At 43.2% G+C, this 17,319-nt stretch overlaps 1 protein-coding gene across 1 annotated transcript; it reads right to left on the reverse strand.

The window, feature by feature from the left end:
* Window positions 1-12,733, reverse strand: lgals2b (lectin, galactoside-binding, soluble, 2b). Its single transcript, XM_043679251.1, has 4 exons — window positions 12,631-12,733; window positions 9,141-9,220; window positions 7,422-7,593; window positions 1-1,200 (listed from the first exon to the last, which is right to left on the reverse strand). The coding sequence occupies exons 1-4, from the start codon at window positions 12,637-12,639 to the stop codon at window positions 1,054-1,056; spliced, it is 408 nt and encodes a 135-aa protein (XP_043535186.1). The 5' UTR covers window positions 12,640-12,733; the 3' UTR covers window positions 1-1,053.
* Window positions 12,734-17,319: the final 4,586 nt, after the last annotated feature.

Consider the following 17,319-nt stretch of genomic DNA (forward strand, 5'->3'; position numbering starts at 1 on the left):
TTAAATTTGAATCAAGATTTTAATTAGCAATTGAGTTCAGTTGTTCAGTCCCAAAACAATGCATTTTACTACTGCAGTGGTGTTAAAACATTAAGTGCAGAATTTATGCACAAAAGATTCCACAAACCAGCATACACTGGACTGTCAGCCTTGTGCTGATGTTAAGCAAGCCTAGGCCCCTTTTACAGATCACATCTCAGTCAGAGCTGGTTAAGGCAGGCAGAGACTTGCCACAATTATGCAGGTCAAAGAGTGATAATCACATACAATCTCAACTTGAGCAACTTTATTCAGGAGATCAAACATCTGAATTCTCAATCTGGAATCAGTTCTTTTAGTGGCCTATCCCCACAGCCAGGTGGCAACTCAGTTTACAAAAGTTTAATAAAAATTACTACTTGAACAGTGAAATAGCTCAGTGAACTAATCCTCATGGTACAATAACACTAACTCATTTGTTCATGAATGTGGATCTAAAGCACCAAGGTCAGGCTGCCCTCAGTAAGAACATGGGCAGTTTGACAGCAAGAAACTGGCACAGACATTGCTTGGATCAAAAACTCCCTGCCTCACTTCAAAACCAACTTTAAAAAGTGGGGAGGGGGGGTTTGGTGGGTGGGAGATGGGATGCATTCAGTGGCTAAATCTTCCCATTGTTGGATTAAGGTAGCCTTGATCAAGGATCGTGTATTTTTTTTTTTAAAAGTGCTAATGTGCATCAGTCTGCAAAAACTTGGCCATACATACTTTTGAGCAGAATAGTCACTGACTAATTCATTTGAGAATCTGGCCAAACTTTCTCAAGTAAGGTCTCCAGAGACTCTCCAGTCCAAGGAGAATCAAGTCAGTAATCTTTAAAGGCATGGACTGGTCACTAGGAAGCAGACTGAATATGCAAGAGATATAGGGGCTAAGCATTGAGGGTTGGTCTTCCAAACAGACTGGGTGATTCCCACTTGGAGGAAAAAAAAGTGTTGATAGTTCAGACAATGCAGTTACCCCTTTGAGACATTCACATCCCCTCAACCTTGTCTTAGTTCTGCAAGGCAAATATCAATAATCAAACTTCAGGGACTTCACTCGAACATCCCCTTGCACTTGGAGGTATGTCATGGTGTCCATAGATGAGCGATTAGGGAACTCCAGAACTTGGTCAGGCAACTTAATCTCAAACTTCACTCCAAGGAACATAATGGAAAACTGTTGAAACAAGAAAAATGGAAGGTCATGTTTTGACAATTCTTAAATCAAGACCATCAGTAAGCTGGTTATTCCTTTCCCTCCACTGTCATCATCTGGTTTCTGACATGCACAGATATTCAACATTCCTTATTCTTTCAGGCTCAAGGACTTAATATTGCAGTGTGTTTTTGCACCTTTGCTAAAACTAATAACTTGTGAATTAAAGACAAAATGGATTCCAAATTTGATGCACTTTAGCCACCAAGACGGTTTCATGAATGTTTGTTTGTAGTTGACTAAAACTTGGTTAAGAATGCCTGGACAACTCAAGACAACACCAAACAGTGATTGAAATATAGACATCTGCAGATGCCAGAGAAGATAAGGGCACTAGGAAAGTATAACTTTTAGCTGAATTCCGGAGAAGTTGGCAACCTAAAAAAAAGTTAATGCATGCTTCAGCTCTGCACTATTTTGCTTTAGTTTGTAGAGTGAAGGTAGCATCCCTAGCCCTAGTCTCCTGGCTCAGGTAAAGTCCTGAGAGTGAGGGATTGAGCTCCAGAGTGAAATGTCAGGGATACAAAAACCATCCAGACCCTGTGTAAATAAGATACCCAATTCCTTGTGCAGGGAGACCAGAAAGCAAGGAAACGAAGGGATGCAAATTCACCCAGTTAAATAGATGACTAACTGTAGCCAGATTTTCATCCCTGATTTAAAAACATTTAACTCCCCCTTGAAATATGGACTAATCTTCACAATTGTTTACTTGCCAAAGTTAACCTCCATCCACAATGCCTAAAGTTTAGGCAAATCAGTGTATTTTATTTTGGAATTCAAAGTTACACAGTAGTGATTTGGGAAATCATGTTAAGTGTTACTTTGTTAATAAAACTGGTGTGAATTCTGTCCCAAGCAGGAGCAAGTAATCATCCTGATAGCCCAGTTGGGCTTGGAGGCATTGGATGGTGCTTATGGACTAGGCCAGACCCCCTCAAACATGTCAAGTAGCCCAGACCCCTAAGCAGGTGTAATGCAGATATTTCAGAAGGGATGCAGCTGGTCAAGCCACACTTAATGTGTACAGAATTTATTACCAAATTAAAACAAAGCAGTCACCTGAAAGCCCAACAGATCATCCAACTTAAATGCTGTACCCAATACTTGCAAAACCCCTTGATACGAAGGTAAAGATCAAATACTGTCTTACAAGAGAAAAGTCAGAGGGGGAGGATCAACACAGACCTGCTTCTTCAGGTCTAGCAGCTTTTACAACTGCCTGATTGCTTTCCATGAATATCCAGACCAAACCAGAGAAGAGCTGATCTGGGGGAACTGACCACTCCTTTCATTGTACAATTAAAAACTTTAAAGCCCTTTTCCTGTGGCAGTATCTGCTAGCTATAATCAATTGGCCCTTAGACTGAGTCTGTCTTTTATGACCTGAAGAAAAAGCCAGACAACAAACTTGTTAGCTTGTGGAAAGTGGGGCATGGTCAGTGCACTCTTCCGGGGGGTGGGGAGTGGAAATAGGATCAATGGTAGGCCATTCAGTCCTTGGAGCCTGCTGTGCTATCTAAGATCATCCTACCCAGTACCTCATTTCCCATATTCCCTCCTATCCTTTAGCCCCAGAGACCACTATAAAACTGCAGTCAGCATCTAGGTCACAGAATACAAGAGGTTGTACATTAATGCCACAAAAAAAAAAAAGCCATTTCCTCTAGCTACCAATGAACAGAAATCACATTGGCAATTCAGAACCACATCTGTTACTGGTGTCCTCTGTCAGGGTACATCCTACTGCCCAGTAGCTTTACTGAGCTGCTTTAATATAGGTAAAAAGGGAGCATTATTAACTGCCTTAGGAACAAGAGACAGGAGAGCAGCTCAAAAAACATTTTTAGAAGTAGAAATAACTTTATAATCACTTAGTTTCCAAATGTAGCTTTAAAGAACTTAAACTGACCACTTAATGTTCAATTATTTCAATACAAACCAAGGCATTGGTTTAGATTAGATTAGATTCCTAGTGTGGAAACAGGCCCCTCGGCCCAACAAGTCCACCCCCCCCAACCCCCACCCTGATCCATTTCCCTCTGACTGATGCACCTATCACTATGGGCAATTTAACATGACCAATTCACCTGACCTGCACATCCTTGGACTGTGGGAGGAAACCCATGCAGACACTGGGAAAGTTTGCAAACTCTACACAGGCAGTCACTGGAGGTTGGAATCAAACCTGGGACACTGGTGCTGTGAGGCAGTGCTAACCACTGAGCCACTGTTTGCCACAAAGAGCAATTAGGCCCACCTGTCAAAGTCCCAGGTTCACACTGAGCAGTTTCAACCTGCTCAGTGATTAACTGTGCTGCTTCATTGCCAGGGATCCAAGTTCCATTCCAGCCTTGACTGGCTCAAAGCGGTGGGTAAAAACGAGTACAGATGCTAGAAACCAGAGTCTGGATTAGAGTGGTGCTGGAAAAGCAGAGTAGGTCAGGCAGCATCCAAGGAGCAGGAAAATTGAGGTTTGGGCAAAAGCCCTTCATCAGGAATACAGGCAGGATGCCTCTGGGGTGGAGAGAGAATGAGGGTGGGAGGGAAGAAAGTAGCATAGAGTACAATAGGTGAATGGGGGTGGGGACAGAGGTGATAGGTCAGAGGGGGGAGGGTGGGGGAAGGTAGCACAGAGTACTGGGTCTGTGGGAGTTTCCTCCCATACCATGGGTTATCTGGAGAGAGTGTGGTGTTGTGGGGATAGGGGTTGACAGTAGATGCTCTGAGGGTCAGTGTGATTTGATGGGCCATGGGGTTTCTTTCTGCAGTTAGAATGACATTGTTTATCAACCCTATTTGCTAATATTTCACCAGATTGGTCAGCCCACTCCCAGTGGGCTACAGGCAAGCTGAAATTAGAATGCTCTGGGATTTGCTGCTTGGAAGGAACAATACCCCCTGGAGTCAGGAATTAAGTTACTGGAAAACCTCAAGTCTGGCATCTGTAGAGACCAGTTAATTTCAGGCACACAGTCACCCTTTGCCAGAAGGAATTTTGCAGAAGATAGGGGCTGGGGAAATGGGGCAAGGAGTAGTGATAGGTAAAGATAGAGCCCAAAGAAGAACAGTTGGACCAGAAAAGATTGGAAAGTGGTCAACCTCAAAATAAGTGGCTGTTAAGGGGTACTATTAGTGGTGAACTGCAGTTCGTGGATAACAGCAGACCATGTGATAAGGCCTGAGGTGTGATAGTTGGAGTAAGGGCATAGGGAGGAGGTGCCTAAACTAAAAAAAATTAGTGAACAAGTCATTTTGCTTAATGCCTCTTGGAGAATTAAGATATTCAGGCCAGAGATCCCAAAGTGACTTGATTTTTGACTCCAAGAATCTTTAGTTTGAGGCATCCACAACAAGTGGACACTGGTTACAAAGGCCAGCAACATCTTCCTCAGGCAGGAGGGGAAATTTGGCATGTCAAATAACCTTGCCAATGTTTATAGGTGTGCCATAGAGAGCATTCTGTCTGGATGTATCACTACCTGGTATGATAACTGTACCATTCAAGATCAGATGGTGAACTCAGTCCTGACAATCACAAAGGCCAACCTCCCATCTATAGAATCCATCCACCAGGCCCACTGTCAAGGACAGGCCACCAGCATTTTCAAAGATCCATCCCACCCTGCAATGCTTTTCTACAACCTCTACCAATCGGGGAGAAGGTATAGAAGCCTGAACATACACAGCCGGTTTCAAACAAGCAGTCACTACCCTACTGTTTTGAGAATACTGCATGGACAAACTCTTGGCATTGGCCTGTACTTGTGCTTTGCTGCTGTTTATCTATAACAGATAACAGATGCTATTTAATTATGATCTGCCCGTATTGCAGGCAAGACAAAGCTTGTGCCTCTGTACATATGACAATAAATTCAATTAGTATTTGCATTAGTCCAAATTACTGCTGCAGAGTGTTTGCTCACCATATACACACTTTAATAGCCCATCTTTAAGTGGGAACTGTGCTGCTACAAACTGTTTGCAGTTAAAGTTTGCAGCAACTGCCACCTAGTGTATAACTAGAGCATTAACAGTTACCATCTTGTTTAAAACGTTCCCAATTCAAAAAGGTCTTTAGACAGCATGTTCCAAATCCATGCCTTGGACAGAAGATACATGAGAATTACCACCCCTGCAAGTCACATCTTGACTTGGCAATATCACTTCCTTCAAAAACAAATCCTCCCAAGGCCACTGAAGGAGTCTGCAGCACAGACTACAGTGTTGAAGGTAGCTCATACCAACTTGAAGGACAGCTAGGGGCAGGCAACAAAATACTGCTCCAGCCAGTAGCACCCATACCCCTGAGTAAATAAAACCTCCAAACCAAGGCAATGAAACAATGACTGACATGTGCCAGTCCAGAAGCTGAACTAATGACATATGTACCCCTGCCCCATATAAGTTAAGCAACTATACACTATAGTGAATCAGTAATATTCTAGGTTGGTTCAGGCCTCATCATTGCACAAGGTGAAGGGAAGAGTGCAGATTGCATTACAGCTGCAGAGTAGAACATGCCTGGCCATGAGATGCTGCCTGAACAGCTGTGCTTTTCTAGCACCACTACTCCAGAATCTGGTTTCCAGCATCTGCAGGCCAACACTGGAAACCAGGGAACAAAATACAAGCATGGAGAAGCTCAGCAGGTCTGGCAAAGTAGTGCTGTAAGGAATATAGCTATTTTGAGTCAGATATGACTGCTACACCACAATAGTGACCAGATGGTTAACAGCTACACATTTGCTACAATTAAAGAAATTCAGCAGTCTTCCCACAGTGGCCAATTAGCTCAGCTTAATTGGAGTAACACCTCTAGACCATTGCTTCCATCCAGTTTTTCAAAATATTCTAGTCTTTCCTTCATTACTTTGGCCATAATTTGCTGGGATCAATCTTAATTGATAACTCACTCATTTGCCACCCTTCCACCTCATCTTGGGGAAAAAAAAACCAAGATCCATACCAACTACCATCTTAAATCCCAAGGATCTTCAAGATCTAGTTGCTCCAGTCATCTCTTTGCATTGACTTTTTGATTTCAGATTACAAGTTTGAGCAGTGGCTGCTTCAAGATCTAAACTGAAATGCAGCAACAATCAAGTGGATATCACCTGAGGGTATAGCCACCAGGCGTAGCACATTCTGAAAAATGTTCTTGGGAACACAAACTGACTGTATCCAATACTCCAAGGCAAACTCCATTTAAACATTAGATGCTCAACTGACATTGTCCAAACTGAAGTGTAATGGTTGTCCCTAGGGAGTAGGCACTGATCCTTTTTGCAGTCTGAAAGAACTCTGCATTCAGAGGAACACTATTACACCAATAGTACATAGCAAGCTAAGCACAAAATTAAAAGCAGAAGCGAGCTGGTTTAAACCACAGCACTGCCACCACTTTGTAGCAGTGATGGAGGTGGAGTTTAAGGACAGCCTGGTTTCTGTGGGGGAAGCGTGCCAGAATACAATGTGGTAGAAGCTGGGTACAGAGCTGCTAGAAGTGTTCCAGAAGTGTTCCAGATTGCCAATCCCTTTACACAATTCTTAATATGCCCTCTGACCAACCCAGCTCTAACTTTACTGTCAGGTCTTGCTCAGAGGGACAGCCTAGTACACTAAAAAATCCATCCTCTTCCACCCAACCCACCTTTAACTTACAGGTAACATTCAGAGAAATACAAGCCAGATGAGACCAACTTAGTTTGGGATTATGGTCAGCATAGACTGAATCCAAAGTGTGGTGCTGGAAAAGCACAGCAGGATTCTCCTTCTCAGATGCTGCCTGACCTGCTGCACTTTTCCAGCACTACACAAATCTGATCTCCAGTCCTCTTTCTCCCAAGATAGACTCTTGGTTCCAGTCTGTGCTGTATGACAGACTATTGCTTTTTGGATTTGCCAAATTGTACAAAGACCTTTGTCAGAAGAGACAATTAATTCAGCCTCTTCCACACAGAAACTGGTCAGATATTACTTAGACAAACTGAAGCTGTCATAACTATGGCAAGAGTATGTTGGCTTTCACAAGAGTGAACAGCAAGGCACTTTCACCCTGAGAGAGATGGACAGCAGTACAACTCAAAGCCCCAGGACTGGAGATTCAGATGCCAACCCCCAGGTTAAGGATATTTACAGCTAGATCATTCACAAGTGACTTAGAGAAATTCCATGCTCACCTTAAAGCACTCTCCCTTCTCAAATACAAAGGTTTCCTCTCTCTGCTCAGTGCACCACACACCATCTTCTTTACTGTTGCAGACAATCACTCTACCGTCCTGATCATCATTGAACCTTGGGTTAAAGTGTAATGCCAGTGTAGAGTCATCTTTCCCCAGGCTGATTGCAAACCTGGAAACAAACACAAGTGTTCAGATTCTGTGCTCCTGCACACAATCTTCCAAAAGGAAATATTGCTGTAATTTCCCTTCACTGAAGAGGCTGATACTCAGCCCACTTCATCCTCAAGTTCAACCATTCATGGGTAAACTTATACTGAGCGGGAAGCCATTTCAGACTCATTTTAGTGTCAGCTACAGTTCTAAATCTGGATGATAGGAGATTTCCTCCCCATCTCTTTCCCACCCAAAAGCTCCAAAAAGCAGCTCAAGGCTAAACTGATACCAGCACAAACAGAAACTAGAAGCTATCACGAGGCTTATGGTTCAGGGTACTAATTCTGCATGGAGAGAAGGCTGGTTCTGTCACTGCTGCTGGGAATGGGACTGTTAAAAGGTCACCTAGCCATGGACTGCTGTCAGGTTTCCCAACTCATTACACTATACTCCTACATCTGTCAGACTACTCTAGTCTTCCTTCCACCTCTTGCATATGACCAGTGTCATTGGATAACACTAACATCATTCTCCATACTGCCTTGGTGGGTTTTGAATTTCCACAATAGGGATTGGCAGATCAGTAAGGTTCTGCATTTCTGTTCTTAGAACACTGACAAGATCTCTGTTGAAAGATTGCCACTAACCACAGGAAGCATGAAAATCATTTTTCACTTTCTCCAGGAACAAGGTTGGGACATTTTCATAAATGCATTGACTGCAGCACTTTGGGGCCCCAGGGAGAGTTTAACAATTATCTGAATTAGTGTCTTGCAAAGGTAGCACATGGCATTCCATGAAAACAAGACCTTAACCACATCCCAAGAATACCATGGTGCAAGGATACTAGGATATTGTACATCAACCCTATTCTGGGGTCTTGTGTCCAAGAAAGAGGACCATTCCTCAAACAAACTAAACAAAAAGAGTTGCTGCTCATCTTCCTCAATAGATTCACTGGAAAAAAGTTCAATAGATCCTAATAACCCCCCAAAGCATCTTACGAGTACTCATGTAAGATGTCTCAGGAACAAACCAAGTAGTGAGAGAAACTCCAGTCTGGAGAGAAACAGCAAAAAGTGCAAGCCTGGTGAGACTTCATAAGCTCACACACAATAGGCAGCAGTGGCTAAGTGGTTAGCACTGCTGCCTCAGTGCCAGGGAGGCTGCAATTGATTCAACCCTCAGGCAACTTTCTCATGTCTACATGGGTTTCCTCCCACATTCCAAGGATGTGGAGGTTGCATAGCCAAAATCAACTCAAGTCACCCATGTAGGGTCCAGGGATATTAGGCTAGATGGATTAATCATGGGAAATGAAGGCTTAGAGGGATGGGGTGGGTCACACTTGAGGGTTGGTGTGGACTCCATGGGCCAAAATGGCTGCTTCCACATAGCAGGAAAGTTTATAAACTAGTAGTATCACAACCAAGGACAAAAACCAAAGTCAACATGTTCATGAAAGAAATCATCCAGTCACTTCAGAGCACTACATAGTTAGGAGTTTGCAAGGCTAAAACAGTAGCAGAATAGGGGCATTAAAAAAAGTGATTGAAGTCTTACCTGTCTGCTTCTGGGTCAGTAAAGACTTTAAATTTGACGGTGTCACCAATCTTCATGTCAACATCAAACATTTCCAAGACCTATTGAGATCACACCATAGGGGAGATGTTAAGGACACTGCTTGTAATCCATATAAGTGCCCCCCAGATCATCTGCTTCAACCCCAATTCAAACAAATTCAAGGAATGTGGTAGCCAAAGCTGGTGTCAATAGTGACAGTTAAGTCTCAGATTAATAGACACCAGTCAAAGGGAGGAATTCTGTCCTTACCCTCAGGAAAAGGAATTACCTCAACAGCCTGAGCAAACTATTTGACCAAGGACTATAGCCAGCAACACAGGCCATGTAAGCAATTGGATTGGACAGTGGCAGGAGGTAGAAACTCACCCAGTTTACTGGGAATTAAACCAGAAAATGGAAGTTGGAAGAGAAACAAATAATGCTAGAACTTCCCATACAGCACAAAGTTAGTCAGCCAACTGAGTCTATTAAAGGGGACAAAGCAGTGGAAATGGCACATCATTTACTTCAAAGACAATTCACTGAGTAATTTAAAGCTGAACAGTAAATCCAACTGGGTCTAGATTAGAGTGGTGCTGGAACAGCACAGGGCAGGCAACATCTGAGCAGGAAAATAGATGTTTCAGGCAAAAGCCCTTCATCAGGAATAGAGGCAGGGAGCCTGTAGAGTGGAGATATAAATGAGGAGGTGGGGAGAAAGTAGCATAGAAATTGTACTCTATGCTACCTTCGCCCTACCCCCTTTCTCTCTCTACTCCAGAGGCACCCTGCCTCTATTCCTGATGAAGGGCTTTTTCCTGAAACATCTATTTTCCTGCTCCTCAGATGCTGCCTGACCTGCTGTGCTTTTCTAGCACCACTAATCTAGATACTGGATGAGGCAAGGCTGGAGCAGAGCAGATATTTAGTCTGCAGGAGAGTTCTATCCATCCTTCATTTGGGAGCAAGGATGAAAGTAGCACAGTTTGTATTCCCCTTATCAGACATCTTGCTTCTTCAGAATTGAGAATTCTGAAGAGAAGCATCAAAAACAAATCCTGGAAGCATGCATTCTGCTTCGGCAACCAGTTCTAGTGCTGCAACTTAATTTAGCCTAACTCAGCAGACAAGGTCAGGAGGTTATACATAATCCATGTTCCGGAATAGCTGTCAGTGGCGCACTCAGTTCATTTCACAAAGTGAGATACTCTCATTGAAGTGTTGAGAAAGGATTTTTCCAGAGAGTGAAAGCGTCTCTTCAACAGTAAAATAGCTAATTGCCAGCCATCGTTTGCAGTCAGCAATACCAAAGACAGGCCTGATCATGTCAATGGAAAAGCATAATGTTTACTGTGACGAGAGATTTACATCAGCAGATTCTCAATTTGAAGAATGCTCTTGGTCGGAGTTCTGTCAACTTCCACTTGCAACAGAATTAGACAATTGTAAATGAAAGGATGCAGTATCAAAGATTTGGTGTTTTGAAAATAGTATGTGCAGTGAGGACAGGTTTTTAGGCAAAAGAGTTAAAACCAAAAGGTGCAATGATGCTGTCCCGGGCTCAGGTCTCACCTGATCCAGGCAGCTACAATCCACCTCCTGAACAGATTGCATTGACTTTGATTTTAAAAAAATCAATTCTTTCTGCATGAAGATTTAAATACTTATTAAATGTGGGGCTTATATCCCACCTCAGGGCTAGGAAACAAAGGGTTTATGACCTACTTTATTCACAGGATGGAGATCACTCGCTAAGCTAACATTTATTGGCTCTCTAACTGCCCTCTGGGCAATTAAGAATCAATCAAATCATTGTGGGTCTGCAGTCACAATAGACCAGACTAGGCAAGGATGGCAGTTTCTGTCCAAAAGGAAATTAGTGAGCCATGTGGGTGGTCTCCAAGAACTGGAGATTAGATCATGGTCATATGATAATTCCAGGTTTTTAAATTGAATTCCAATTCCACCATTGTTGTGGAGAGATTTGAACCTGGGATCAACATTACTTAATCTTTGTAAGAATGGTCACAATAGTAGCAAGCCATTCCCTTCCACCACCTGCTCTAGAGCAGAGCATAACATTGCAATGAGTGTTGATCCAAAAATAGCTGAGGAAAAGTTAATATGCAGCATTGCCAGATTAGAGACTGTGCAGTACCTAGTCTCCCCGTGACTAGGGGAAGTGTCATTTTCAGCATTGTAAGCTTACATTATGGAGGAAGTAGCAGAGCTTGTTAGTCACTAAAGCAGAGGAACTGAGAAACACATTCCCAAGACAGTTCTATTTGCAGGTCACAAACTCCACTCTAGTAGTTACTAGAAACTGCTAAAGAGTGTACTACACAGTCAGCTGCTAGTGAGTTAAGGTTGTAGATTCACATCCTATTCTAGGGGCATAGATTTATAATCCAGGTCAAAGGAGGGTTGTGGTCATGCCATTTTCCAATGGCATCCTAAGTTCAAATCCCACCTGCTCCAGAGAGGGACCACATCATCTGATCAGGTCAGTCAAGAGCATCTTTAACCCAGGACTAGAGTGTCAGATAATACCTTTCAGGGAAAAAACATAGCAGCATTAAGCTTAGACCAGTCTCCCCATATTAGGGGTGTATAAAGAGATTCCATGATAATTTGAAGGCAGAGCCCCTCCCCCCAAAAACAAATTTAACCTCAGGTCACATTAGCAAAACAGATTCAGATTAGCACAAGCAGGAGTTCACTTTGCTCGAAAGCGAAACAGTTTCCTACACTGCACCCAAAAACATTTTAACTACAAAATGCTGTTGATACAGAATTGCAGGCTTTTCTAGAAAGTTTAAAAAAGGAGCCAAATTGTAAAACAGATGAAAATACAAGCTTACAGGATTGTGGAGAGTTCTTATGGAGTTTGAAAAATGCAGGAAGAGTTTAGTTTTGATAATAAAGTTTGATTTGAGGCATGAGTTACATCATGCTTAAACCACTTATTAATCTAGGTGGCCTGGTTTCAAAATACAGACTTGAGTTTTAAACAAAATCCTAAAACAAAGTCCTAATTTAAGATTTAATCACAGTTGAGATCTGGGTACTGTGAAATTCTTGGATTTAAGGATCTCAAAACAAGAGCCATGGACCAATATCATGTCTCAGAAGTTAAATATTCAATTTCACAAAGTATTTCATCAAGTCACATACAAGTCCATTATTTCATTAGTCTCTCCAATTTGTATGCCACTACTCACCCACCCAACCCAATTTATTCAAGCATTTAAGTCATCAGGCTTATTAACAAAGGCTTCTGAACATTAAAGTGATTACATTTTTGTAAAAGCGACTAACTACACAGGAAAAAACCTACAGAAATAACGCTCACGTTCACTTACTACAAGTTAAAGGCCTTAATGAGATACACTGCTGACAAACCAACTATTAGACACCCACTTTGAATCAATGGCAACACAAGCTTTAAACTGCAGCATAGCTGTCAACCCAACATTTTGCCAATACTCACAGTCCTCATTATCTCTGGCTTTTATGTTTACCACTCCAAGGTTGAAATACAGCCAGCTTTCAACTAACCATGTGAAACAATTGCTACAACCACAGCCTATATGAATACCATCAGTCATCAGCTGACACATGCTTGGCATTTAAGATGATCCAATCAGTGTGCTTTCTTTCGAAGATTCAACCCACCCCCCTCCTGTCATTTGTCCATCCCTTGGAAGCAACAGCCAATCAAAGATCCAATGCAGGGGGATACTGATACAAGTAGCGGAGATGAAGCTGATGGGAAAATCAGATGTAAAGGGATCTGGTGTTACTGTCCCTGAGGTGGATGGGTAACTTGAGGAGTTTGATTCAGATGGTAAAAGCTTTCTTATATTTTAAAGGTTGGAAAAAAGACAGGTGTAAGGACCAGTCTGTACCAGGTACATGGGAGTGTACCAGAGGGAATTAAAGGATATAGTTCAAAGATGTTAGTTTTAGACACTTTATTGAATAATATTTTCAGATAGAAAGAATGTATTCACTCTCTATACATATGGTAAAGTAAAGCTCTATTGGCTGTTTGCAATGCAGAGTGGTATTAACAGCATAAGTTCAATTCCTGCATTGGCTGAGGTGATCTTGAAGGTCCCATATTCTCAAGCTTGCTGCTTGATTGAGGTGTGGTGACACTCTGGTTAAATCACCACCAGTTATTTATCTCTAATGAGAGAATAGTCCTACAATTTACCTGTAAGGAAAACTCTATTGAGAGTTGACCCATGGAAGGCTGCTGGACCAAATAGCATCCCTGGCAGAGTGCTCAGAAGATGCTTTGAATTACTAGTGGATGTTCTCATGAACATCTTTAACATCTCTCTGAGCTATGCCATAGTTACAAAATGCTTCAAGGCTGCTACTATTGTTCCTGTGCTGAAGTCTTCAGCGTTCTGTCTCAATGACTACTGCCCTGTTGTGTTTCCACCCATCATCACAAAGTGATGCTTGTGATCTCATCACAAGAGAGGCTTGTGATGAGGCATATTAAGACCCTGCTGCCCCCTCTCACTGGACACCCTGCAGTACACCTATCAACCAAACTGCTCAACAGATTATGCCATTTCCACCATCCTCTATCTGGCTCTCACCCACCTGGAGAAGGAGGACAGCTATGTCAGATTATTGTTCATAGACTTCAGTTCTGCATTTAACACTATCATTCCTCAGCACCTGATTTATTGGAAAGCAGAGTCTGCTGGGCCTAGGTACCTCCCTTTGTGACTGGATCCTAGAACTTCCTGACTGGGAGACCTCAGTCAGCCTGGATTGGGAACAGCATCTCCAACACCATCACGCTGAGCACGGGGCCCCCCCCAGGGCTGTGTGCGCTCAGTCCACTGCTGTACACCCCGCTGACACCCGACTGTGCAGCGATACACAGCTCGAATCATATCATCAAGTTCGCTGATGACACGACTGTAGTGGGTCTCATCAGCAGGAATGACCAGTCAGCATACAGAGAGGAGATGCAGTGGCTAACGGACTGGTGCAGAGCCAACAACCTGTCTCTGAACGTGGACAAGATGAAAGAGATGGTTGTTGACTTCAGGAGGGTACATAGCGACCATTCTCTGCAGGATATCGACAGCTCCCCTGTGGAGATTGTGAAGAGCATCAAATGCCTTGGTGTACACCTGGTGGAGAATCTCACCTGGTCCCTCAACACCAGCTCCATAGCCAAGAAAGCCCAGCAGCATCTCTACTTTCTATATAGGCTGAGGAAAGCCAACCTCCCACACCCCATCCTCGCCACGTTCTACAGAGGATTCATTGAGAGTATCCTGAGCTGCTATGTCATTGCACCAGGATCGTAAGACCTTACAATGGATAGTGAGGACCATCATGGTCTCTCTCTCCTCTCCATTACAGACATGAACACCACACGCTGCATCTGAAAGGCTTAAGAGCATTGTGGAAGAGCCCACACACCCCTCACTCAAACTCTTTGCCCCCCTGCTCTAGCAGAATATACCAGAGCATTCGGTCTCTCACAGCCAGACTGTGCAACAGTTTCTTCCCCCAAGCCATCAGGCTCCTTCACACAGTATGATCAGACTCTTTCCCATCTGAAATTCTTTGTACAACTTCAAATTGCTGCTAGAAAAATGTCTATTATTTATCATTCTGCTATTACACTGTAACTTGCTTGCTTTGCACTTCTTAGGCACTTTTATGCTGTGTACGAGTGTGTAGTTTGTGCTGTCCATGTAGCACCCTCTGCCCTGGAGGAACACTGCCTTGTTTTACTGTATCAGTTGTATATGGTAGAAATGACAAACAAAAAGCTACTCTACTCGCTAAGACTATAGTGGCTTCTCCTTAATCTTATGTTAACCTGAACCTGTGCAGGCATGCTATAGCACATCTCCAAAGAAAGTAGGACTTGAACTGAGACTCCTGACCTGGAGGTGAGGACATGACCATAGTACCACAGGAGCTATTTTCTGCTGCACCCTGTATTCCCAGCCAGTATCCCATTTAAGTATTCCTGAATCATCTTAGCATCTGCAATCAGACTAGTATAGCTTTAGGCATTAGGCTGTTATGAATTGGCTTAATTATCCTCTGAAATGTCCAAGTCAGTTTGATCAAATTCATGATCAAAAACTTTCTGGTGATTATGTAGTCTGCAATATTTTGATAACGCAGCTTACCACAACCTTTGGAGAACAACTAGGGTTGGAGGGGTGTGGCCCTAGGACAGAAGGCTACAGAGAAGAGGGGGAAGGTGAGCCTATTAAGGATTTAAACATAAATGTGAGAAACTTATAATGAATGCTTATCTTCACCTGCTTGTGGAATGAGTATAACGGCCAAGGCCAGCATTTATTGAGCATCTCTAATTGCCCTGGAGAAAATTGCTGTGAGCCACCTTTAATCACTGCTGTCTTTGTGAGGTACTGGCAGGTGCTGGTTGCAAGGGAGCTCCAGGATTTAGGACTCAGTGATCATGAAGGGATGGTAATGTAGTGTCAAGCCAGGATTGTATGATTTGGAGGGGAACGTGTACACAATGATATTCCCTTGCATCAGCTGCTGTTGTCCTCTTAGACATTACAGGTCCCGGGTTTGAGCTGTTATAGTGCCATAAAATCATAAGATGTAAAACAGAAGTAGCCATTTGGCCCATTGAATGATGGAGCAGGTTCAATGTGAATATGGTTTATCTGGTAATCCTCACACCACTTTCCCACCAGCTGCCCCTTCACCCTTGATTCCCTTACTGAATTTAAAAATGCTTCTCAGAGGTTGAATATACTTAATGGCCCAGCCTCAATGATTCCCTGCAGGAAATAATTCCGCAGTTCGATCACCCTCTGAGAAGGAATTCCTCCTCATTCTTTCTTTAAATAGGAAACCCCTTATTCTGAGATTATGCTCTCTAATTGAAATCCCCCATAAGGGGAAACCACCTCTTTGTATTTACTCTGCAAGCCTCCAAATAATCTGCGATTTTAATCAGGTTGCCTCTCATTCTTCTAAATACCACTGATAGTTGGTGCTGAGTGGGTAGCATTGCTGCCTCTCAGTGCCAAGAACCTGGGTTCAATTCAGTTCAGGTGACTGTCTGTCTGTGTGGGGTTCGCTTGTTCTCCCTGTGTCTGTGTGCATTTCCTCCGGGTGCTCCAGTTTCCTTCCACAGTACAATGATGTGCGGGTTCGGTTGGATTGGCCATGCTAAATTGCCCATTGTGTCCAGGGATGTGTGGATTAACCATGGGGCATGCAGAGTTAAAGGGACAGTGTGGAGGGGGGGGCGGGTAGGTCTATGTGAGATGTTCTTCGGAGAGTCGATGTAGACTCAATGGGCTAAGTGGACTGTTTCCATACTGTAGGGATCCTATGATTCTGAGTACAAGCACAACCTTACTCTGTCACTCCTCTGAAGAAAATTCTTCTATACCTGGGATCAACCTAATGAACCTTCTCTGGATTGCCTCCACTTGTCCTTCAATAAGGGCATCAGAACTGCTCCCAGTATTATATGATCACACCCATACCTTGTATACGTTTAGCAAGACTTTCCTCTCTCAATGCTCCATTTCCTTTGAAATGAACGTCAGTATCCTATTTGCCCCTCAATTACCCACTGAACATTTCTGGTCTCCCTGCTATAGGAAGGATGTTGCAAAACATGCAAGGGTGCAGAAAAGATTTAAAAGGATATTGCCAGGGTTGGAGGATTTGAGCTATAGGGAGAGGCTGAACAGGCTGGGACTGTTTTCCTTGGAGTGTTGGAGGCTGAGGAGTGACCTTATAGAGGTTTATAAAATCATGAGGGGTGTGGATAGGGTAAATAGATAAGGTCTTTCCCCTGGGGTGGGGAGGGTCTAGAACTAGAGGGCATAGGTTTAAGGTGAGAGGGGAAAGACGTAAAAGGAATCTAAGGGGCAACATTTTCATGCAGAGGGTGGTGCATGTATGGAATGAGCTGCCAGACGAAGTGCTGGAGGCTGGTACAATTACAGCATTTAAAAGGCATCTGGATGGGTATATGAATAGGAAGGGTTTAGAGGGATATGGGCCAAGTGCTAGAAAATAGGACTAGATTAATTTAGGATATCTGGTCGACATGAGTTGGACCGAAGGGTCTGTTTCTGTGCAGTACATCTGTGTGACTCTATGTTTTTTCTGACTTATGGATGTGAAC

The sequence above is a fragment of the Chiloscyllium plagiosum genome, chromosome 39, assembly GCF_004010195.1.
Source record: "Chiloscyllium plagiosum isolate BGI_BamShark_2017 chromosome 39, ASM401019v2, whole genome shotgun sequence".
NCBI classification, from domain to species: Eukaryota; Metazoa; Chordata; class Chondrichthyes; order Orectolobiformes; family Hemiscylliidae; genus Chiloscyllium; species Chiloscyllium plagiosum.

Bases quoted from the DNA above. Each gene is read 5' to 3' on its own strand.
- lgals2b (XM_043679251.1), bottom strand. The intron at 7,594-9,140 runs GTAAGACTTCAA...GTTTGTTTCCAG, and splicing joins ACTGACCCAGAAGCAGACAG to GTTTGCAATCAGCCTGGGGA. The intron at 1,201-7,421 runs GTGAGCATGGAA...TTGTTTCAACAG, and splicing joins AGAAGGGAGAGTGCTTTAAG to TTTTCCATTATGTTCCTTGG.